Below are 25,527 nucleotides of genomic sequence, written 5' to 3'. Positions count from 1 at the left end.
GGTCAAAAGCGGGAGAGGTTTTTAAGCTACTAAAGGAAAAGGAAATCGTAATTGATGAAAGAATTGAAGAAAGTCCTTCCCGGATTGATAAGTTGGAAGAAATTTTTAGTAACTTAAGCACGAACTTTTCTTCCGTGAAAACTATTGAAAATACTCCCGTAAAAATTTGCAAGTATACACAAGTTACCAACAATAAGGGTGTCACTTCTAATAGCAACAAGGGGGGTCTTAAAATGATTAGTATTCACCCCAATTTTATTGAAGTAATAAAAGACCCTACTTGTAAGAGCGAATTCTTCAATATTGTTACTAGGAGTATTATTGTTGAAAATATTTATGATAAATCCTTGAAGAAACCAAGGTGATTGATTGAGGAGTTGAAAACCAAAGATGACCACTTGAATCTATGAATTATGCCTAGCTAGGGGCATAAAGCGATATCTCTTGTTGGGAGGCAACCCAATGAATAAAATTTATTTTTACCTTTTTCTTTCTGTTCTTGAGTGTTTGCACTATTATGCCTTTGTTTTAATTGTGTTTTATGTTTTAATTAGTTTTTGTGCCAAGCTAAGCCTTTGGGATCATGTTGGGTGATAGTTGATTTGATCTTGTTGAAAAACAAAAACTTTTGGGCCCAGTAGCAGAATTTAAAAAAATCAAAGAAACGTGATTTTGCTCTGATTGTTTTACAAAAGATTGATATACACATTTCCCACATTGTCCTAATCAGAATTTTTGGAGTTACAGAAGTATACGAAATTCCCTTATTACTACAGACTGTTCTATTTTTGACAGATTCTGTTTTCGTTGCATTGTGTGCTTATTTTGATGAATCTATGGATTGTATCGGGGGGTAAAAGCCATGGTAAAGTTGGAATACAGTTGATATAATGCAATAATAAAATATGAATGGGTTTGTAACAGTACTTAGTGTAGTGATTTGCTTTCTTGTACTAACGGATCTCACGAAGGTTTTGTTAAGTTTTGTGTGAGTGAAGTTTTCAAGTTTTGGGTGAGATCGCGATGGATGAAGGAATAAGGAGTAGCAAGAGCCTAAGCTTGGGGATTCCGCATGGCACCCAAAGATAATATTCAAGGAGAAACAAGCAACTAAGCTTGGGGATGCCCCGAGTGGCATCCCCTCTTTCTTCTAATGACCATTGGTATTTTTCTTGGAGCTATATTTTTATTCGTCACATATCATGAGTTTTGCTTGGAGCGTCTTGTATTATATGAGTATTTGCTTGTTTTGCTTTTTAGTTTTTCACAAGTATCCTTGCTGGAAACACCTATTTGAGAGAGCCAAAATTATGTTATGGTTTATTAGAATTGATCTTTATGCTTCACTTAAATTTTTGAGCTATGGAATGCTCTAGTGATTCACTTATATCTTTTTGAGCACAGTGTGCTTTGATATTTTTGAAGAAATGCTCTCATGATTCACTTAGATTTATTTGAGAGTTAGTAGTTTTAAAGATATTCTCTCATGCTTCACTTATATTATTTTGAGAGACGAAAATTTGTATTCTTATGTTCTTCACTTAAATTCGTTTTGAGCTTGTCAAAAGCAATTGCAATATATGAAACTAGTCCCAAAGTGATAGATATTCAAGAGGGATATAATAAAAAAAATCATGAAGATCATTGGGCAAAATAAACTTGATTCCTTGTAATAGTTTTGAGATATGATGATAGTGATATGCGAGTCATGTTGGTGAGTAATTATGATTTAGTAAGAATATTGGTGTTAAGGTTTGTGATTCCCTATGCAAACACGGAAGTCAATAGTTATGCAATGAAATCACGTCCTACTTGTGTTGCACTATTCGGTGTTAGTTATGCTTAATGCTCGCTTATGTGATTTTTCGTTTCTTGGTTGATTGCTTCTCAATCTTTTTGCTAGTCTCCACTTGTACTTGTGCATCAAAATCCTTAAACCCAGTTTTGCCATATGAGTCCACCATACCTACCTATATGCGGTATTTCCGTGCCGTTCTAAGCAAATTTGTATGTGCCATCTCTAATTTTCAAAATGAATTTCCTTTTTGTGTGCTCGTACCGCTCATGAAGCGACAGGGGGTGGCCAATAGTTTCCATGCTCGATGTGTTATTCTCAAGAAGAGTTTTACTCACTTGTCATTGCACGAGAGTACGGCGGTGATAGGGATGCCCAGTCCCGAAATGAAAATGAAAATTACTTTATGTTGTCAAATAATAAATTCCTTGGAAAGTGTTGGTATGGAAGGCACCCATGAATACGGCTAGCCATGGATTGTGAAAGAATGGTGGAAAAAAGAATAAACTTTATTTTTTGTTTGGGAACCGCCTATGATATATCTAGCATGGAAAGTGTTGGGAATTACTCGGTCATTTTCGTTGACGGGAAAAGTATGCCTCTCAAAAAAAACTCTCAATTTAAGCTGCTCTGGCACCTCTACAAATCCCTACTTCCCTCTGCGAAGGGCCTGTCTATTTACTTTATGCAATTTTTATTTTTATTTGAGTCTCCATCTTCTCTTATAAAACACCAACAAAGGGGCACTATGATCATACTTGAGCATTGGATGTAGCTAATATGCGAGTGTGTTTCATGAATGGATCAATGATTGAGCATGATGGGCTAGGGATAACTTGCTTTAGTGTTGATATTTTAAAAGACATGGTTGCTTGTTGATATGCTTGAGTATTGAAATCTTCATGTCAAAACTAGACTATTGATTTCAACCATATAAAAGTCCAAATGTCCATGCTACAAAAGAAAGGAATGTGTGATGAACATGTTAGGCAACATTCCACATCAAAAATTCTGTTTTTATCATTTACCTACTCGAGGACGAGCAGGAATTAAGCTTGGGGATGCTGATATGTCTCCAACGTATCTATATTTTTTCATTGTTCCATGCTATTATATTATCATTCTTAATGCTCTACAATCATTTTATAGCAACTTTATATCATTTTTTGGGACTAACCTATTGACATAGTGCCCAACGCCAGTTGCTGCTTTTTGCTTGTTTTTTACTTCGCAGAATATCAGTACCAACCGGAGTCCAAACGGAGCAAAAACTTTTTGGAGAATTTTTTGGTCCAGAAGACACAACATGGGCCAAAGAACTACCAGAGGGGAGCCCTGAGGGGGGCACAACCCACCAGGGCGCGCTTGGCGGCCCAGGAGTGCCCAGATGGGTTTTGCCCACTTCGGTGGCCTCCCGCACCGCCTCTTCGCTCTATAAATACTCCAATATTCCAGAAACCCTAGGGGAGTCGACGAAAAACAATTCCAGCCGCCGCAAGTTCCAGAACCACGAGATCCATCTAGACACCATCACGGAGGGGTTCATCATCCTCATTGGTGCCTCTCCGATGATGCGTGAGTAGTCCATCAAAGACCTACAGGTCCATAGTCAGTAGCTAGATGGCTTCTCTCTTTTTGATTCTCAATACAATCTCTTGGAGATCTATTTGATGTCACTCTTTTTGCGGTGTGTTCGTTGGGATCCGATGAACTTTGAGTTTATGATCAGATCTGTATATCCATGAAAGTTATTTTGCTTTTTGATCTCTTATATGCATGATTAATTATAGCCACGTATTTCTTCTTCGAATATTTGGTTTAGTTAGGCCAACTAGATCGATTTTTCTTGCCATGGGAAGAGGTGCTTTGTGATGGGTTCGATCGTGCGGTGTTGTTTCCCAGTGACAGAAGGGGCAACAAGACATGCATGTATCGTTGCTATTAAGGATAACAAGATGGGGGCTATTCCTACATGAATAGATCTCATCTACATCATGTCATCGTTCTTATTGCATTACTCCATTTTTCCATGAACTTAATGAAGGAAATATGCCCTAGAGGCAATAATAAAGTTGTTATTTGTATTTCCTTATATCATGATAAATGTTTATTATTCATGCTAGGATTGTATTAATCGGAAACTTACTACATGTGTGAATACATAGACAAACAGAGTGTCACTAGTATGCCTGTATTTGACTAGCTCGTTAATCAAAGATGGTTAAGTTTCCTAGCCATGGACAAAGAGTTATCATTTGCTAAATGGGATCACATCATTAGAGAATGATGTGATTGACTTGACCAATCCATTAGCTTAGCACGATGATCGTTTAGTTTGTTGCTATTGCTTTCTTCATAACTTATACATGTTCCTATGACTATGAGATTATGCAACTCCCGTATACCGGAGGAACACTTAGTGTGCTATCAAACGTCACAACGTAACTGGGTGATTATAAAGATGCTCTACAGGTGTCTCCGATGGTGTTTGTTGAGTTGGCATAGATCGAGATTAGGATTTGTCACTCCGAGTATCGGAGAGGTATCTCTGGGCCCTTGATACGTCTCCAACGTATCTATAATTTTTGATTGTTCCATGCTATTATATTATCTATTTTGGATGTTTAATGGGCTTTGTTATGCACTTTTATATTATTTTTGGGACTCACCTATTAACCGAAGGCCCAGTGCAAATTGCTGTTTTTTTGCCTATTTAAGTGTTTCGCAGAAAAGGAATATCAAACGAAATCCAAACGGAATGAAACCTTCGCGAGGATCGTTTTTGGAACAAACGCAATCCAGGAGACTTGGAGTGGACGTCAAGGAAGCAACGAGGCAGCCACGAGGTAGGAGGGTGCGCCCAGGGGGGTAGGCGCGCCCCCCGCCCTCGTGGGCCCCTCATGGCTCCACCGACCTACTTCTTTCGCCTATATATACTCATATACCCTGAAAGCATCCAGGAGCACCACAAAATCCTATTTCCACTGCCGCAATCTTCTGTACACGTGAGTTCCCATCTTGGGGCCTTTTCTGGCGCTCCACCGGAGGGGGAATCGATCACGGAGGGCTTCTACATCAACACCATAGCCTCTCTGATGATGTGTGAGTAGTTTACCACAGACCTTCGGGTCCATAGTTATTAGCTAGATGGCTTCTTCTCTCTCTTTGGATCTCAATACAAAGTTCTCCTCGGTTCTCTTGGAGATCTATTCGATGTAATTCTTTTTGTGGTGTGTTTGTCGAGATCCGATGAATTGTGGGTTTATGATCAAGATTATCTCTGAATTCTTATATGCATGATTTAATATCTTTGCAAGTCTCTTCAAATTATCAGTTTGGTTTGGCCTACTAGATTGATCTTTCTTGCAATGGGAGAAGTGCTTAGCTTTGGGTTCAATATTGCGGTGTCCTTTCCCAGTGACAGCAGGGGCGGCAAGGCACGTATTGTATTGTTGCCATCGAGGATAAAAAGATGGGGTTTATATTATATTGCTTGAGTTTATCCCTCTACATCATGTCATCTTGCCTAATGCGTTACTCTGTTCTTATGAACTTAATACTCTAGATGCATGCTGGATAGCGGTCGATGTGTGGAGTAATAGTAGTAGATGCAGAATCGTTTCGGTCTACTTGTCACGGACGTGATGCCTATATACATGATCATGCCTAGATATTCTCATAATTATGCGGTTTTCTATCAATTGCTCGACAGTAATTTGTTCACCCACCGTAGATTATGCTATCTTGAGAGAAGCCACTAGTGAAACCTATGGCCCCCGGGTCTATCTTCCATCATATTAATCTCCCGCCAACTAGCTATTGCTGTCACCGTTTATTTTGCAATCTTTACTTTTCAATCTATACAACAAAAATACCAAAAATATTTATCTTATTATCTTTATCAGATCTCACTTTTGCAAGTGTCCATGAAGGGACTGACAACCCCTTTATCGCGTTGGTTGCAAGGTTCTTGATTGTTTGTGCAGCTACGAGGGATTTGCGTGTAGTCTCCTACTAGATTGATACCTTGGTTCTCAAAAACTGAGGGAAATACTTACGCTACTTTGCTGCATCACCCTTTCCTCTTCAAGGGAAAACCAGCGCATGCTCAAGAGGTAGCAGCCCTCTCGGTAATGCACATCACTATAAGCCTTGCAAGCATTGTGACTAATGAGTTAGTTGCGGGATGATGCATTACGGAACGAGTAAAGAGACTTTCCGGTAACGAGATTGAACTAGGTATTGAGATACCGACGATCGAATCTCGGGCAAGTAACATACCGATGACAAAGGGAACTACGTATGTTGTTGTGCGGTTTGACCGATAAAGATCTTCGTACAATATGTAGGAACCAATATGAGCATCCAGGTTTCGCTATTGGTTATTGACCGGATATGAGTCTCGGTCATGTCTACATAGTTCTCGAACCCGTAGGGTCCGCACGCTTAACGTTCGGTGACGATCGATATTATGAGTTTATGTGTTTTGATGTACCGAAGGTTGTTCGGAGTCTCGGATATGATCACGGACATGACGAGGAGTCTCGAAATGGTCGAGACATAAGGATCGATATATTGGATGACTATGTTTGGACATCAGAATGGTTCCGGGTGAGTTCGGGCATTTACCGGAGTACCGGGGGGTTACCGGAACCCCCCGTGGAGTATATGGGCCCTAATGGGCTTTAGTGGAAAGAGAGAGGGGCGGCCAGGGCAGGTCGCGCGCCCCCTCCCCCTTGGGTCCTAATTGGACTAGGGAAGGGGGGGGGGGCGCCCCCCTTTCCTTCTCCCTCTCTCCTCCTTCCTTCTGTCCTACTCCAACTAGGGAAAGGGGGGAATCCTACTCCCGGTGGGAGTAGGACCCCTCCCAGGGCGCGCCATAGAGGGCCGGCCCTCCCCCCTCCTCCACTCCTTTATATACGGGGAAGGGGGCACCCCATAGACACACAAGTTGACAGTTGTCTTAGCCGTGTGCGGTGCCCCCTCCACAGATTCCGCCTCGGTCATATCGTTGTAGTGCTTAGGCGAAGCCCTGCGTCGGTAACTTCATCATCACCGTCATCACGCCATCGTGCTGACGAAGCTCTCCCTCGACACTCAGCTGGATCTAGAGTTCGTGGGACGTCACCGAGCCGAATGTGTGCAGATCGCGGAGGTGCCGTACTTTCGGTGCTATGACCGGTCGGATCGTGAAGACGTATGACTACATCAACCGCGTTTTCATAACGCTTCCGCTTACGGTCTACGAGGGTACGTGGACTACACTCTCCCCTCTCGTTGCTATGTATCACCATGATAGATCTTGCGTGTGCGTAGAATTTTTTTGAAATTACTGCGTTCCCCAACACTTAATACACTAGATGCATGCTGGATAGCGGTCGATGTGTGGAGTAATAGTAGTAGATGCAGGTAGGAGTCGGTCTACTAATCTTGGACGTGATGCCTATATAATGATCATTGCCTGGATATCGTCATAATTATTCGATCTTCTATCAACTGACCAGCAGTAATTTGTTTACCCACCGTGTGCTATTTCTTGAGAGATGCCACTAGTGAAAATCTACAACCCCCTGGTCTATTCTCCCATCATATATTTTCAGACCTACATTGCCATTTGCCTTTTGTTTTATTTGCATCTTTTATTTTTCACATCTATATTATCAAAAACCTAAAAATACCTCGCTGAATTTTATTTGCCGTTATTCCATTTGCATCTACCAATCTATCTATTTACCAATCTTTTACCCGAGAGGGATTGGCAACCCCTCTTACGCGTCGAGTTGCAAGTATTTGTTCTTTGTGTGCAGGTACCGTTTACATAGTGTTGCTTAGTTCTCCTACTGGAATTATACCTTGGTTTCATAACTGAGGGAAATACCTATGGTAGTTGTGCTGCATCATCCCTTCCTCTTTGGGGAAATACCGACGTAGTTCAAGCGACATCACGGCACGCCACCGAAGGGGTTGTGTCACCACCCCGGGTTTTGGGGGCTAGACGGACTGCACTGCATCCGGCAAAGCAGCGGTCAAGCGCCTCCCGCCACTAGTCCCGACGGATTTGCGCGGACGCAATGGATTCCCGCCAAAACAAGCCCATCTGCGGTCGGGTGCACTCCTCTTTCGAGTGGCAGAGAGCCATGAGGACGGCCATCTCCTCGTCGGGACTGCAAGGGACAAGGTCCCAGTCGATGGATCCAAACCTCTTGGAGTTAATCCTCTGTCTGCCATGCCAGAGAAGATCGGAGTTTGTCAGAGTGGAGCTAGTGGATGAAGGAGAGTTGAGTGGAGGGCTTAGGATTTGGTCCGGAGTGCGGCTAGAGAGGTATATATGTGGGGTTGGGTGCAACACCCCGGACACACCTGCTGATTGCTGGCGGTTACTCCTGGCAGGATCTAGATGGACTCCACATATCAACACTAGTCTTTCCTGCGCACTTTATCCTCACTTATGCGGACGTGGGATCAATTTTCTAGTCGGCCACCCATCCTAAAATTGCTCCAAGCTGAGCACACTTAATTTAGAGTTCTTTCCGAATGAGCTCCTAGAAAAGAAGGAATTCCTTGTTGATATAAGTAGTCTATCATCCGTAATAATTCAGTCACTCACATCCACCCCACTCAAAGGAACCGACGTCCTCATCAGCCCACGGGAATGTTCCCTCTTGGCACATGCGTCTGTGCGTCCAGCCTGGCACATGTGCCATGTTGTGTGCCACGACGGGCCACAAACGTCATGCACAACATGACCTCGCACATGTCCCCCAAACAACTGTGTAACTGCGAGGGCTGGCTCTAATACTAACTTGTAACGCCCCGGACACGCCGGCCGATTGCTGTCCGTTTCTCCTGGCCGAATCTAGACTGGCCACACAGATCAACACTAGTCTTTCCTGCGCACTTTGTCCTTACTCATGTGTATCTGGGAGCAACTTCCAAGTCGGTCACCTATCCTAAAATTGCTCCAAGCTGAGCACGCTTACTTTGAAGTTCTTTCCAAATGGCTTTCGAGAAAGAAGATATTTCGTATTGATATGAGTAGTTTATTATTCGTAATAAGCCAAAGACCGTCTCACATCGAGGTGGGCCATAGTGGGCTGGATCCAACGTGATGGACGCGTTTTGGCGTGTCCAAGCATCCCCATATCAACCACACATATGGGCTGGATATAAGAGTATCTACAGTCGGGCGCCCCAAACCGGCCTCAAATGCCCGAGCGGCCAGGCCAGTCACTGACCGGTCACGATTTTTCGACCCAGGCGGCCCCTTCAAACGGGCCTCCAACGCCCGGGCTGTCTCGCACCCCTCATATCCAGCCCAAATATGGAGCGGATGTGGGGGACGCCTAGGCGCGCCCTGGCACGCCCGCCACGTCGGACTGATGGCGGGGGTCCCATGCGAAAACGCCCGAAAACCCGACGGTCCAAAGCTCCACCGTCGGACCAGTGGCGCCGCTTGGCGTCGCTCCGGCGGGCCGCCTAGTGCCTAGCCCGACTATTTAAGTCGACTGGCGGCACTGAAACCCTACCATCCACATTTTCCTCCGCATGTCCGCTGCTGTCGCCACTTTCCACTTTCCACTGCACCTGTCCGCCTAGTAGCCATGTCCCCACACCGCCGGGGTGAGGAGCGAACCATTTCTAACGCCGAAGCGCCGGCTAGAGCTCCTTGAGGAGATCCGCGCAAGGCGCGAAGCCTGGATCACCGCGGGGCTACCTCCGGATGCAGTGGATCCGGAGGAGGGGGAGGAGGAGGAGGAGGAGGTTGAGGAGGAGGATGAGCCGGAGGAGGAGGATGTGGGGGACGCTCGCGACGCGGATTTGCAGGCCATCCTCGATTCCCTCTGGTTGGAGCCGGTTGCGGAGGCCAGACGTCGTCGCCGGCAGGAGATGGAGGCGTAGTAGGCTGTGGAGGAGGCGGAGATGCTCGCCTACATGGATGAGGTCGAGCAGGAGGAGGACGAGGCGGAGCCCTCCTACCCGCCTGTCCAGCCGGCGGACGGCACCGTCGTGATGGACATCTCCGACGACGAAGAGTAGTTAGGGTAGTATGTAGTGCGATAGGATTTCTTTTGCATGCTTTATATAGATTTAGGGGGTTGAAATACGAAAGACTCGAATGCAGTGGCTAATTTAAGGCGCGACCGGTCATTGTCCGCGGACGCGCTCGGTCGCGTCCGTGGGGTTGTAGATGCTTTCAGAATCACCAGCCCGGACGTTTAGGTTATATTTGGGACGGCCGATTGGGTGACAATTTATGTCGGGATAGCCATCCATGTATATGAGGCGTCCGGTTGTAGATGCCCTGAAATGGACAAAGCAGTATTTTCCGGTGTCCTGGTCCAGCGGTAATTTGCATGCCTGTGTGCGCGCCGTGTGAGTGTTCCGATATTTAAATCCTCACACATGACGCATGGCGGTTTTGTTAGCTCAGCAACGTGCAACTTGTGGGCATTGCGCGATATGGAAAGATGCCGTTGCTTTGGTTTGGTACCTCGTTTCCTGTCTTCGTCTGTACCTGCAGATATAAATATGTGGTCTGTTTGGCTGATAATATACAAGTTGTTTAGTCTCATGATGCTTGCCGCAACTAACTGAGTGAGTCCAAACGACTGAACTAGGCACATCACCGGTAGCTCTCTAGTACGTGGAAATGTCAGCTGTGTGTAAACTTCTTACCAACTTTTGTAAGACAATGCTATTTTTTTTATGGAAAAAGCTTGCCATCAGCCGGCTCCCGTCGCCTCCCTAGCCATCGGATCTATTTTGATCGAATGGTTTGGGGAGCAACCTACGTACATAATTTAGGTTTTGCAATTGAGTCGTTGTTGCAGTCTTCTTCACCGCAACAACTAGTTTGTTGCAGGATCTGGATCTCACGCGAATCCATGACCGCCTCTATGTCTTTTTTATTCTTTTCATCCCGAGACACCAGCAACACAACAGGGTGGTCCCGGCTTGTCGCTTGCCCACCTCCACCATGTCCGTCGATCGCGCGTGGTGCACCCACCTCTTCTGAGAGGAGGATGGCAGCGAGACGACATGGAACGAGGACGCCATGGCGGCCATGACCGCGGCGAACCGCAACTTTGTCGTGGAGCAGCGTGCGATCTACGAGACCATCCGTGCTCAAGCCACCGGCCAACACAAAGCCAGTTGCGCCTTCTGCGCGCCGTCGACGAACTATGGGCGGCCCGGTTGGACGACGACAGCGCCTGCGCCACTATCTCCGCCGTGGATCTCACGTCCACCAATGACAGACAGGTCGTGGACTCCTTCAATGACGAGTAGGCCATGGGAGGCGGCGGGGCCTGGTGTCCCATGTGGGCCGGTCCATCCTCCGTGTTCTACTCTTCCTCGCCGGAGACCAAGGAAGGCGTCCAAATCAAGCAACAGAAAGTCAAATTCACTGCAACTCTGAAATTGATTTATCTTGGTCCTTCGTCCTGGCTTCAGGATTAGGGGAGTCGTGAAACACGGGAGCCTTTTATCAGCTTTGTTAAAAGGAAAAGAAAAGAATTTTGATCACCTGCTTTGGCCTTCTAGTGCTCAGATATACTAGGCGTGGAGAAATGGAGATTCCTTCTCATCCGCGCCAGATTTCAGATCTAAGGATGCAATTTTAAGGTAGAGCAAGGACAATGACCCCTCAAGCTCGCGCTCTTCCATGGAAAACTAATAACTATAGTTTCTTTGATCCGAGGAGTAGGTCATGCATCTATTTATCCTGCTGATTGGCCTTCCAATCACAAACGGAATCCTGCACAAGCTGATAACAGACACTACAGGCAAGACGATCCTGGAGTTTTAATCACGAGGGACGAAGTGGCCTCTGTGCGTCACTGTGATGGAGATATGCAGAAGAAAAGCATGCGGCATTGGAAAGCAAATCGAGGCTTATTTGGCTCGTCAAGTGTAACTTACTTTTGGACTCCGTTCCATATTAGTTGTTGCTCAGATTGATGTATTCAACATTGAAATACGTCTTAGATCATTTTTATTTTAGTATAAAGTTGAAACACTTATTTTAGGACGGAGAGAGTACCTATGTACCACCAGTGGCAAAATCCTACAAGAAAAAGTTCAAAAAAAATTCCTGCAAGAAATAGTAAAGCTCTTTTTTCCAATGAGCTACGTGGATCTACAGCCGCGGTCCTGTCAGTCATGTACTATCTTGTGCAGTATTATGATAGATACTTCCTGTCCTGGTCTCACTGTTTGTCTTCCATGTTCAAGCCGAAACACAAGTCTATTATCCTCTCAGGTCCTTCCTGTAGGTGTTCATGTAGGCTTTCCCTGCAGCAGCAGCACGACAGCGTAGAAATTTCCGTTTCCGTGATCAGCCAAGACTTCCAAAATCCAAACTGTTTGAAGATTTCGATGTGTGAACATCAAGATCAATGATTTAACTTGAGCCGAAACCGACAGCTTTCAGCAGTTGTCCTACTCTCTCACAACGATAGCCTTAAGGGCCCGTTATATCTTACGATATCAGAAAGGACAATTAAACAGCACGAGATCACATGGCACAGCGATGAAACTTCGGTCCACCATACCGGCGGAGAACTAGTTCGCGAACACACCCAAACTGTCTACCCAGCACACATCAGTAGGTCCGGTACCTTGACTAAGGGAGAACTCTACTTGCAGAGGTCCAGAACGAGCGTCCAGATGAACTGTCTACCCAGCACACATCAGTAGGTCCGGTACTTCGGTCCACCATAGCCTTAAGGGCCCGTTATACAAGTCCAGATGAACTCTAGTAGCCCCATGGAGTACTCAGAGCACCCATGGACTACTCTACTTGCAGAGGTCCAGAACGAGCGTCGAGATTTTAAGGTTTTTGTGGCATCCTTTCAATCTGATTCTCCAAGTGTTTTGACGGCGTCTTCTATTGCGGGTACTGATTTGCTGAATGTCTCCCACTGCTCGACCGTCATACTCATCCCTGCATTTAAGCAGCAGGTCAGCATATGAAATGGAGTGTGCAAATTAAACAGGGAAAAAATAACATAACAAAAGGCAGCAGCTACAACACTCAAATTATTCAGCACTTGCATGTGAATGCCAATAAAGATGACATAATACGCATGTGCGACATATCAAACTCAAATATGAATTGTATATAGTTCGATGCAAGACATAAATTAAGAACTGAAAGCAACAAAGGTATTAGTATCAACATGTTTGCAACAGGAGGATGTCTCATGTGAAACATTCACCAGGATCTGACCCCTTCAGTAAACATACGGCAAGGGATTGTAATAGACTCGCAATTGCTTATTCTTGAGTGCCACATGAATAAGATTGAAATGCTAAATAAAATTCACCAATCGCTTCAGACTATGGACAGTATAGAAGGAACTCCAAGAGCAACATGACAAAGGAAACCTTTTTTTTAGAACAAAAAAAAAGGAAACCATTATCAACTGGTTTGTAAACCTAAGGAGTAAACTACATGAATACAACAGCTAGTATACTGTGCTGAATTCAAGTGTTCATTCCACGAAACAAAATTTGGCTAACCATTTTAATAGAGTTAAATCAGCACAGATACATGAACCTACTCTTGCATAAGATCTAATCACTAAATCTACTCAAATATTGGACAAGCTAGTTATCCTCTATGAGAGCATCATTTCTTGGTCAGCGACTATTTTACAAGAACAACTACTGCAACAGCTTCAAACTAGAGTACATATAGACTTCCATAAAGCATGAAAGCTGAACTTAATACAGATGTCATAGACAAAACTACTGATCTGAATTGCTAGATAGAGAATAACCAGGGTCGGAGGCTAATGAGCACCCATATCACCATATCAGTTGCTCTGCAGCAGCAATAGAAAAAGAGAAGGCACACTAATCATAGCCAAGCAGTGACCAATGGACAAATTGCACAGTGCTACATAGTTTGATCAACACAGGATCTTTATGGCATAACTAATAGCCACAGGTAAAAATGACAACAGAGAAATTGGTTTCAATAAATACCGATATTCGCAAGTCCCGCACAATTTACACAGGGGGACTTTGTACAAGCTAAGTTTATGGCATAACTTGTAGCCACAGGTAAAATGACAACAGAGAATTGGTTTCAATAAATAATGGTGTTCGCAAGTCCCACACAATTTACACGGTGGGACTTTGTACAAGGCTAATGGCCGCATTAAGTCCAAGGTACACTCCCCCTCAACGCTGGTATACTATCCACCACTTGCAAGTGGAATGTATTAGGCTAATGAACAGATGAACATGGCAAACAAAATGACAATAAAGTGTTTCAGTTTTGACATAATCTGATAGTGTGGATTTCAGGCAACTGATGCACCCTTTCCTGCAAAGACTGAAACCTGAAACAAAACCCAACCAAATCGACATTGCTGCAAGGTCGCCGTAACTAGCAGGTTTGCCATAACTGTGAATATACCAAGACGAAAGGCCATTCGAACTGAGCAAAACAAATATTCAAATCTGGGATTCGAGCAGAAATCCAATCCTCGAGCTCAAGAAATAATTGTGAGATTGGCAGCACCTTTGGAGGTGGGCAGTTCCTTGCCGTCCTTGAAGTAGTACTCGCGGATAGACACCAGCGTTTTGCCCTTAAACTCCTGCAGCGTCACCCTCCTGTTCTTCGACAGCTGCAAACGCAAACAAATCGCACCGTAAACCCTAGCCCCGGCACTAAACCCTAGCAATGTTTAGGCGAGAACAGTTGAACTCACGCGGCAGAGGATGAGGTCTCCATTATCGTCGAACTCCTTTTTTCCTTCACCTCCCTTGTCCTCCTCCTCCTCCTCCTCCTCTTCCCCCTCCTTCTCCTCATCCTCTTCCTGCCCTTCCTCCTCCTGACGCTGCTGTTTCTTTTTCCCCTCCTTGCGGGAGCCGCCCTTCTGCTTCTCGTCTTCTTCTTCGGCGAGGGACTTGAGGTAGTCCTCCACGAGGCGTCGCACGAAGCGCTTGTGGAGGGGGAGGTCGAGGTCGATGCCGAGGCGGTCGGCGGCGGCGGTGCGGACCTTGTACTCCGTCAGGGACTCCATGTCGGAGCCCCGCAGGATCTCCAGCACCGCCGCCTCCACTTTATCCTGCGTCTTCTCGTCCATGTCCACGCCCGGAGCCGCCGCCGCGTCCTTCGCCGGTTTCCTCCTGCGCAGTTACCCTCCGTGCGCTTCGTCGATGGAGTGAATGGGGGGAGAGGAGAGTAGTAGAGGCTCCTCCGCTACGGGCCGATGTATCAGGCCGTGAATGTCAGATTCGGTTAATGGATTATTCTGCGCATACCGGGCCTGTTGGAACTGGGCGCCCACCCGAGGCCCAAAATAAACTCTAAAATTGTTTGCTATAAGCTTGTAAATAATTAGGGCTGGATCCTATTCGGGGGGCTCCTAACCGGCGCTCGAAGCGCACGTTACTGGGCCGGCCCAGGTGAGCTTCGACCGAAAACCACGACGCGAGAAAATGAACGTGAAAATTTGCGAAAGCTGGGTTTCGAACTGACGATCACACTTCTTTCTGTCCGACACGAGAACCACTAGACCAAATACGTTCTTATGTTCTGTAGCTAGGAAAACGTTCTACTTAACCGTTATTCAGTGAAAACATTAACGTAAAATCTGAAAATTAGTTGAAAAGTTCATTGGTTCTGAAAAATAAGTTCATTGATTTTGAAAACTAGTTCACCATTTTTCTAAAAAATTCACAAATTTTTAAAAAGATTAAACGATTTTGAAAAAATGTTCATCAGTTTTGAAAAAAGTTCATCAATTTTGAAAAAAAGTTCATCGATTTGGAAAAAAGATTCATGGAATTTGGGAAAAAATGTTCATCAAATCTGAAAAAAATTCATCGAATATGAAAAAAAATCAACGGATTTGAAAATTGTTCATTGGTTTTAAATTATTCATTGAATTTGAAAAAAGTTCATTGAATTTGAAAAAAGGATCACCGAATTTGAAAATAAGTTCAGCAATTTCGATAAAGTTCATCGAAATTGAAAAAAAGTTCACAAATTTGATAAAAAGTTCATTGAATTTGAAAAAAGTTCATCAAATTTGAAAAGTTAGTTCATCAATTTTGATAACAGTTCATTGAATTTGAAAATAAGTTCATCGATTTTGAAATAAGTTCATCAAATTTGAAAAATAAGTTCATCGAATTTTATAACAGTTCATTGAATTTGAAAATAAGTTCATCGATTTTGATAAAAGTTCATTGAATTTGAAAAAAGTTCATCGAAATTGAAAAAGTTCACGAATTTAATAAAAAGTTGGCGCATTTAAGGAAAGAAGAAAAGAAACATGAAAAAGTAACCAGAGAAAAAACACACCCAGAAATTGACCAGCGAACGACCTAGATAAAGATTAAAAAAGAAAAGAAAGAAGTTTGTGGACATAGACGCGTTCTTATCCTGGTGGTGAGTGCGCTCCACATTCAATCGAGCGATCCAGTGTTCGATCCCTCGCTAGCTCACGTTAATTTTGCTCTAGTTTCAATAGGAAAAAAAAACGGGCCGGCCCAAGACGGCGCGGGGGTGTGCGCCCAGGCGCCGTTTAGGAAATGCGTCCTATTCGGCGCCCTCTGCGCCCGATATAGTAGATTCCGCAAATGGGCGCATACCCCCAGCCTCCGCTGGGCCGGCCCATCTAGATTTCCCCCCTGAGTTAATTCACACAGTAAAAAAATACACTAATACTTGGAGTCGAACCGCGTACCTCCTGATTAATAGCAAGAAGCAGTAACCACCGCGCCATAACCAACTGCGTGTTAACTTTTATATTTTTATTTCTTTTCGTCTTTCCTTGTTTCTTCTGTTTGTGTTTTTCTGTTTTCGTTTTTCTATTTTATTTTTCCTCCTTTTCTTTTTCTTCTTCCTAGGTTCCATGAACTTTTTCCAAATCGTGACCTTCTTATTTAAAATTGATCATTTTTTATCAAATTCGATGGGCTTTTTTTTCAAATTCGATGAACTATTTTCAAATTAGGTGAACTTTTTTTGAATGGGGTAATTTTTTTCGATTTTGATGAACTTTTTCAGAATTTGATAACTTTTTTTAAATCCTTGATTTTTTAAAATTCAATGAACTTTTTTCGAACGAGGTGAACGTTTTTTAGAATTCGCTGATTTTTTTTTCGAATTCGGTGAACTTTTAAAAAATTAAATGAACTTTTTCATATTCGATGAACTTTTTTAGAAATTCAATGAACTTTTTTTAAAATTGATGATGAACTTTTTTTCAATTTGATGAACTTTATCAATTTTGTGGATTGTTGTTTTTAAATCCATGAACATTTTTTCTCAATTTCGATGAACTTTTTTCAAATTCGATCATTTAAAAAAACTATGAACTTTTTTGCAAATTTGATGAACACTTTTTGAGAATTGGTGAACTTTTTTCAAGTTCGTCAACGTTTCTTCAAAAATGATGAACGTTTTCAAAATCCATAAATGTTTTCTTATCACGATTTGTTTTGCAAAAAAATTAAGTGGTTATGTGCAACAAATACGGCGCGATAGTGTTATTAGGTGTTTCAGGCTGTCTGAAATCACTGATGGTCTGTAGATGCAGTGGGGTTAGGGAGCACGGACGTGGAGTGAATGTCCTGAGTTCGAATCCTGTAACAACCATTTTTGGGGGATTTTCCCCACGAGTTTGTTGGTCAAACACGTTTAGTGGGCCGGCCCAACTAGCAGGGCGCGTTGGCGCCTGATCTCCTAGCCGGCGCTTAAGGCGCTGACTAGTAGCTCTCATAATTAGGGGGAAAAACTATAAATCACCCGGCGGATTGCAGCCTCGCATCCGTCGCTTTCTTTGCACGCCACGTGCCCCATGGCCAACATTACTAGTTTTTGCAACTAGCATGTTGTTGCATTCTCTCTCATCACACCAACGAGTCAACGACTCCGTTGCAGGATCTGGATCCTGTAGACAAGTCGCCTCTCGTGCTCCTGCCAAGCTCCTGTTGAGTCTGCCGCCTTCCCGCACTGCTTTGACTGTCCCAAACTCCCATCGATTCTCCGCCTCACCGTGTTGCTCTGACTGCCACCACCAATGCTCGCCGCCAACTAGCACGCGCACCGACGAGCTTCTCTAGCGAGCTGCATGTTGTTGCAAGGCGTGCAACCAGCGAGACCGAGCTCCCCCTTCAAGTTGTCGTCTTCCCGTGCTGCTCCGATCGCCATCGTTGTCGCTTGGCGCCGGCAAGCATGCCGATGACCTTCTTCTCCGACAAGCTGCACGCAACTACCACTAGAATGCTCTCTGCAACATGTCTAATGTTGCAAAAAGTTTTCTGTAACACGAGCTCTATTACAAAAATTACGGTGTAACGCATCCTCTATTGCAAATATTTTTTGCAACATTACCTTTGTTGCAAAGATTTTTTCAGAAGAAAAAAGACGCTTTTTTGGTGATTGCAACAAGAAAGGCCTTCTGCAACATCATTCCTATTGCAAAAGAGGTGACTGCTTACATGGATAGATCGAATGGCCATTAACGTGTCCGTCTAATGGTCAGCGGCGGATATTTTCGTATTATCCGCCGCCGGCCGACGCGTAGCGTCACCTCCGAAGATCCCCATCAAACCAACGGAAATCCCACCTCCACGCGGCTCGGTGGCGGTCAAGGTCAATCCCCCTCCAGTCTTGTGCATGATCCTCGTACCCTAGAGGAGGATGGTTGTGTCACAGGGCAAGATGTAGAGGCATCCATTCTTGTGTGTTGGACCAAACAAGTATGAGTCCAAAGGTCGAATGTGACCCTATCTCCCCATGCAATGGGAATTGATGATGGTGCATCAGCATCCAAATGTGTGCCGAATCTTTGTCTTGAATGGGCATATGGCTTTCTCAACATCTTGAACCGGTTAGGAAATATGACACTTGCAAGAAGATGAATGTCGCAAAGCCATCTCTCAGGGTCCTTTTCTGTTACTCCCTCCGTTCTAAAACAATTGAAATTCTAAGTTTATCATAAGTTAAACTTGTCTACGTTTGACCAACTCTACTACAACACCAAATACAGATAACATAAAAATATATTTCATGAAGAATCTCACGAGGCCAATTTGGTGTTGTAGATGTTAATGTATTTTTCTATGGTCAAACATAAACAAATTTGACGTAGAATAAACTCAGAAATTCAATTATTTCGAAATGGAGGTAGTATTTTTTTTATATTGATGTGCTTGACCTTGATGCATAAGGGTAATTTCCTGTTTAGTAAATTTATGGCCCGCGTGCAGATTGGGGGAGGGTAGCCTCCATTTCCAAAAAGGAAAAAAAAATGCCCTTTTCAGGAACAATCTATTCATTCAAGCATTCATCAACATAAAATGGCTGACCACACCTGCAGGCTGCAGCGTGGCTTGATATAAGAAGAAAAATGTGCTGTTTTTTTATGAAGTGGAAGAACAAAAATTGCTAAGTGCCCTTTGTTTATGGTAAATCGCCAGGTGCCTGCCATCCGAAGATCCCCGCCAAACCCAACGGAAATCCCATCACCACGGCCACGCGGTTCGGCGGCGGTCAAGGTCAATCCCCCTCCCCTCCCTTCCCGTCCCGCACGCGAATCGACAAACGGAAGCGTTGAAGAAGGCGGGGCGAAAGCGCCGCTCACGCGTCACGGAAATCCCACCCGCAAAGAAAACGGTTCTGTTTCCTACCAGCAAGTCTCCTCCCCTTTCCATCCCCTTCCCCTTGGCGGTAGTCCCCTTTCCAATCTACCTCACCAACGCGGAGAGGGAGCATCTTCTATAATACTCCTCCTAAAGCAGCCCCGCCGCCTCCCGACGGAGCCGATTCGATTCGATTCGATCCCGTTGGAATCTAGCCGGGGCGTTGCGTGGTGCTGCCGCGCGCGGGGAAGATGCACAGGAGCAAGGGGAAGCTGTCGGGCGTCCTCAGCAAGGGCTTCAAGCCCGACAAGTGGTCAGTCCAGATCGCCTCTGCTCGCCGGTTCCTGCTTCTTCCTTCGCCGTTGGTTTCCGTGGGTGCGAGATTGAACGCTTGCTTTTGTTTTTGTTCTTTTGTGGCGTCTCAGCAAGATTGCCCTCAAGATGGCCATGGCGCGGATCAAGCTGCTGCGGAACAAGAAGGAGGTGCAGGTGCGCCAGATGCGCCGCGAGGTCGCGCAGCTGCTCGACGGCAACCAGGACCAGACGGCGCGCATCAGGGTACGCCTCGATTCCCCCCACCCTCCACCATGCTCATGTCATCCTAGTACTACTAGCACTGTTCGTCCATTTGATGATGTAATTGTGTGGACGAACGGAGCACTCGATTACGAGGATGAAGTGTGTTAATTTATCTTCCCTGTTACATTATGTTATTGCCAATTCCCGTGCTCAAGTGTGTCTGATCGCCTGACACGCAAAATTCTGTGGTTTTGTATGGCATTTTCTTACAGTACTAACCTATGCCATCCCCCCACAGGTTGAACATGTCATAAGGGAAGAGAAGTTCATGCAAGCATATGACTTGATTGAAGTGTACTGCGAACTTATAGTGGCACGCATGTCCATTATTGATTCACAGAAGTAAGCCAAGTTTATATTTCTTGTCTGTAAACCAGTACTTACTGGTCCATGTCTTTATCTGATGCCTGAAATTGCTTTCTTATCATTAAGAGAAGCAGACACACAGTTTATAGTTTGAGGACTATCACTTCAGTCTCGTGTTTGGACTATTTCCGTAGTTGATAGGGTAGGAGTTATCTTTTATCCGTTATCAGTGAACTAGGGTATGGTTTCCTGGGTAATGAGTTACCTTTTATCTTTTTCCTTAACGGCACATCATGATTTAGCTGGACTCTTCTGAGCTTATAAAAACCGCTGCATATTATTCATGTAGAGTCCTTTCCAGGGTAACCTGAAAACTAAGGGTGTTTGAATGACCCCAGTTTACCCTAACAAATATTGGCCATGACCAAACTTCAGGCATGATTTTTTGGTGCCAGAAAAATAATGGACTAAGCACGAGTGAGCCAAAATTTGGCTCGGTGATGCTGACCAGGTAGTCATACAGATAGGAAGAATGATTCATCAACAAAACTTTGTTCCAATTCTCACTAAATTTCTATTGAACACCCCTGTGCAAGTGTGCATGTGTGTAAGCATGAGCACCAGGATTTTGACCCTGGTGGGTGAAATTGTACCCCCATAACTGCATCAACCCAACACGAGGTGGTTCTCGCTGACCATGACTTTGTTGAAGGTTGGAATAAAAGCTTGCCAAATCCCTGCACCATGCCAAATAACGGCACCAATCCAAATGATGACCAAAATTTAGGGTATCGCTGAATTTTGGTGGTTCGCTGGGGCTTGCCCGGTGCACTGGTGCAGCCAATCTGGATAAAAAGTGGCATGCTCCTTTCTTTTTTCATTGCAAGCCCATATGTTAAATTGTTATTCAGTTCAGAAGGTACTGCAAGTCTTGAATAATCGAAATATTGACAATCTGTTTCTCAAGCCAAGCCACCACTGACATGAAAGATCAGTCCCTTCAGGAAAGTTGCACTTGCATGGAGCTTCTTTATCAGCAATTTACAGCATAATTCTGTTATAGTTATTGAGGACTTGTGCGCTTTTCTGGTAAACTTAAAAACATTAACAAATATCACAGGAATATGAATCATCAAGTCCAAAACAAATTGAAACTATTGTTGATTGAATAGACATTTATGTTGGTCCTATTTTCTGCTGTGCTCTCGTGGCACATATCTATTTTTGCCCTGAATTTTCTGTACTTACAGTTACATGTTTGTTTGCCTGAAATCTAGGACTTGCCCTATTGATCTGAAGGAGGCAATAGCTAGTGTTATATTTGCATCAATGAGATGTTCAGATGTCACAGAACTAGCAGATGTTCGGAAGAATTTCACAAGCAAGTATGGGAAAGAATTTGCCACATCAGCTCTTGAAGTGCGACCTGACAGTGGCGTAAACCGTCTGGTATTTTTCTGCTTTTCAGTTTTTGAATTGGACGAAGGTTTTGCAGCTGTACACATTTTAAAACAATTATTACTGTGCATACAGGTAATCGAGAAGCTCTCAGCAGGAGCACCAGATGTACAGACTAAAACCAAAACCTTGAGCTCAATTGCGGCAGAGCACAACATAAAATGGGAGCCAAAAGCATTTGAGGAGCAGAAGCAAAATGAAGATCGGATGGTAAACTGACAGACCTAAATTGTTTTTTAGGTTGAGTATTTTGACTCTAACCTGATCCATTGTCTGTCATGTAGTATGGATCAACATATTCTGGAGGAAACATTCCAACTTCGGGGTCACCTGCTTCTAGCGTGCCAACTCCTCAACCTGCAGCAGCTCCCTATTCATCTGTTCAATCAGCCACTTCTCGTGTGCCTGCAGGACCTTCTTATGAATCTTCTGAAGCTCTAGCTAATAGAAACCCACATGGCACTGCCAACTCTAATGCTTCCACACAGGAAAATAGAAGGGGTTCAGATGCTTCAGTGCCTCCTAGCTCCCAACATGGTGCAACTACTTATTCCTCAGCCAATATTCCTGGATCTAACAACTACTCTAATACTGGGAGTTCAAGTGTTTCTAGACCTCACTCCCAATTTGGCTCAACAGTTCCAGGTACGATTGTAGGTTGTACTTCTTTTTAATATCATCACTTTTTAATGCTTTGTTATTCTTCGTAGTTACTAGTTTATTTTATCTTTGCAGACCCAATATCCAGGACTGAAGAGATCAACCAGCCTAGGGAAAGGAAGTCTTCAGCTAGTGGTTCCAATTGGAATGTGGAATTCAAGGATGCAGCATCTGCAGCCCAGGCAGCAGCAGATTCTGCAGAGATGGCAAGCATTGCTGCCAGAGCTGCTGCCCAACTTGCTAGCCGTGGAAACTTCTATGCAGACCAAGGTACTGGTGCTTATGAATCAGCTGCTTATATGAATGACACTACACCCAGGAAGCAACAAGCTGGACATTTGATGAAGGATGGTAAGAGTTTTAATGAGCAGAGTTCAGGTATTAATGATCCGAGGATGATCTCAAGTAATGCAAGAAAAGATGTAGAAAGAGCAGAAACAAACCGCGTGAGTAGCCAGAATATGTCAACTCCTTACTCCTCTCAGCTCCACTCGTATGCTCCTGAAAGCCATACTGATATGCATGACATGCCAACTGAACCACATCATGCTCATTCATCTGAGCCTCCATATTTTAATGATTCGTCTGAGCCTCCATATTTTGATGATTCATCTGAGAAAGAAAGCAATATCAGAAGAGCTGAGGATCACCAGTTTGATTTGCATGAGGAAAGGTTGCCAGATGCTGGATTTGATTGGCACCACACCAAGGATATAGGAAGCAGGCAAGCTAGCTTTGATGAAGAGAGCAGGAATAACCACTATAGTAATTTTAGTGCTTCCCACGGTGGCAGGAGTGCGTCTTGGGACAACCAGAATGATAAAGCTGGAGCTGATTCTTCAGCTGTTTTATTCGATCAATATGACTATGATGTTCAAGAAGAGAACTTGTTGGATCATTTCTCTTCAAAACACACTGAAGAGCTGCTAACTATGCAGGACCACAAGGGATTCTCAAGTGCAGATTGGAGTCAGCAGCCTAGAAGTGAATCTCCGGTTGATCGTAGCACTTCAACTCTCTTTTCACAGCCATCTTATGATTTAGGAGCAAACAAAGAGGATATTCCCCTGAATGATACTAGACCACCTACTTTTGATTCAGATGGTGTTAGTTCTGACGAGGAAACAAGTACAGACATGCATATCTTAAGGACCCATTCAAGAGGATCTGATTACTCTGAGAACAAAATGTTCAATAAGAATTCTGGAAAGTTTGTTCCTGCTGTTATTGAAGATCATGAATCTAGGCCCAGCAAGCACTACCAGAATCCACCAGGTTCTGATGTATTCCGCAAGGAGCAAAACAGTGATGGTTCACCTAGATATGACTATTCGGGGGCACGGGGGAACTTGGGTCGTGTGCAAAGCAGAGATTATGATCTTTCAGAAGAAGAAACAGAACCACATAGATTGGAAGGTACATCCTCAGGGATAACAGGAGCAAATGAGAATCGGCCCTCGCCTTTCCGCATGCAAACTTCAGCGACATCTGATGACAGCGATGACGGTGATCTTGGCCTGAATTATGGAAGGTTAACTCCTGGACTAAGAAACAAACTCAGGCAACGTCCACAATACAAAATTTCTGGGGATAACTTGCTGCGAAAACAGTCCTTAGAAGGAGCTTCTGCCAGCATTGAAGAATCGGTGCATTTCAAAGAGAATGACACGTCATCTGAACAGACGGGTGATACTCCTAAAGGTTCACGCACAACCAAGAATTCTTTTGGTGCAAATTACCACAGTGAACATCTCGATGGGAGACATACTGTTGGCAAACCTGTGGAATCAAGATCATCCATGACGAGGAATGACTTCTATTCAGGTGATACAGGGAAGTTATCTGAACGATCTGGTAGTCCAATTTCTAGCCCAACCAAGACTTCTGTTAGGGAAAATTCTATTCAAGAGCCACATCTTGAAAGACCGGGTAGTGGGGTGCGCAGGGAAAGTAGATCAAGAACTGCCAGAACTTTCTTTGATTCAGATGAGAGCGAAGAAGAATTGGAAGGACGCCGGTCTGGCCGGACAAAGTTGTCTAAAGAGCAGATACAATCACGGAGGACCCGGGAGGTAGCACCCGATACAAAGAGAGATGGCCGAGCCCGGGCTGGAGCACAGTATGCTGTTGAAACTGAAAGCACGCCAAAAAGCCCTGCTAAAGCATTCTCCAACTCGAGTACTGAACAAAGAAAAGCAGCACCTCCATACTTCAGGGTTTCAGTACAGCAATCTTCGCCAAATCCTGTGCACATTGAACCTCCCGCAGCTAGAGGCAAGTGGCAAGAAGATGAACCGGAGGGAAGTTCTTCTCCAGAAAACGAGGGAAACAAAGAGACCTCAGCAGAGACCCTGAAAGTAAGCACCCCAACAGCTGGTCCTGCCCATGTTCACCCCAAGCTTCCAACAGACTATGATTCTTTTGCTGCACATTTTAAGTCGCTCCGAACCAATCGCCGTTAGGGTTACACATACATGTATACGGTTTGAGAAACTTCTGTTGAGATGTGTACAGTATAGAAACACAATGGTTGGAGAGCTTTTCAAAAAAGAAAAAAAACACAATGGTTGGAGAGACTTGTTGTGCCCTGGGTATTTTTTTGTAAGGACACCAATTCTTTCATTCTCTTTTGGCCTCAGATATACAGTCTTTGATAGGTTATGTCTTCCTTATACTGTTGTAATAATCACATTATGCGCACAGATGTACAGAACTTGGGGTTTCGTTCAATTTGTTTGTTTGACTCCATTGTGACTCAAGCTCAGACCTTGTTTGTATGGAGAGGAATTATTGGCCTGCAGTTTATTATTAGTTGTCCTTGAGAGCCGTGCTCCTTTCACTTCAAATTTGTCTTCGATTACTTCGGACAAACTTCGGAATTACTGCCCGTTTACCCCGCGTGAAGATTTGCTTGCCAGTAGTGGTACAATTGGAGCAGAGATTTGGATGGATGTCACTCTGATCACTAGAACATGATGTGCGGTTACCGGGCCTGTTCATCTCGAAGAAAGGATAATAATAAAATTAAAATGTTAATGTCTTATTTTTTTTACAATGTCTTAATTTGTAGCATGGACTACGGTTTGTTTACAATACAAGAGGTAATCCAATCAACATAT

The 25,527-nt window shown here is 44.2% G+C and overlaps 2 protein-coding genes across 2 annotated transcripts; one reads left to right on the top strand and one right to left on the bottom strand.

The window, feature by feature from the left end:
• Positions 1-12,311: 12,311 nt before the first annotated feature.
• On the bottom strand, positions 12,312-14,999 carry LOC123078864 (RNA polymerase II transcriptional coactivator KELP). Its single transcript, XM_044501504.1, has 3 exons — positions 14,518-14,999; positions 14,328-14,433; positions 12,312-12,740 (listed from the first exon to the last, which is right to left on the bottom strand). The coding sequence occupies exons 1-3, from the start codon at positions 14,893-14,895 to the stop codon at positions 12,649-12,651; spliced, it is 576 nt and encodes a 191-aa protein (XP_044357439.1). The 5' UTR covers positions 14,896-14,999; the 3' UTR covers positions 12,312-12,648.
• A 4,408-nt stretch (positions 15,000-19,407) lies between these two features.
• LOC123078863 (uncharacterized) lies at positions 19,408-25,156 on the top strand. Its single transcript, XM_044501503.1, has 7 exons — positions 19,408-19,718; positions 19,831-19,963; positions 20,223-20,326; positions 21,568-21,739; positions 21,824-21,958; positions 22,033-22,393; positions 22,484-25,156. Exons 1-7 carry the CDS (start codon positions 19,657-19,659, stop codon positions 24,868-24,870), a joined length of 3,354 nt encoding a protein of 1,117 aa, XP_044357438.1. The 5' UTR covers positions 19,408-19,656; the 3' UTR covers positions 24,871-25,156.
• Positions 25,157-25,527: the final 371 nt, after the last annotated feature.

This window comes from Triticum aestivum, chromosome 3D (genome assembly GCF_018294505.1).
Source record: "Triticum aestivum cultivar Chinese Spring chromosome 3D, IWGSC CS RefSeq v2.1, whole genome shotgun sequence".
In the NCBI taxonomy this organism is placed as follows: domain Eukaryota; kingdom Viridiplantae; phylum Streptophyta; class Magnoliopsida; order Poales; family Poaceae; genus Triticum; species Triticum aestivum.
This window is presented reverse-complemented; position numbering and strand designations above follow the sequence as displayed.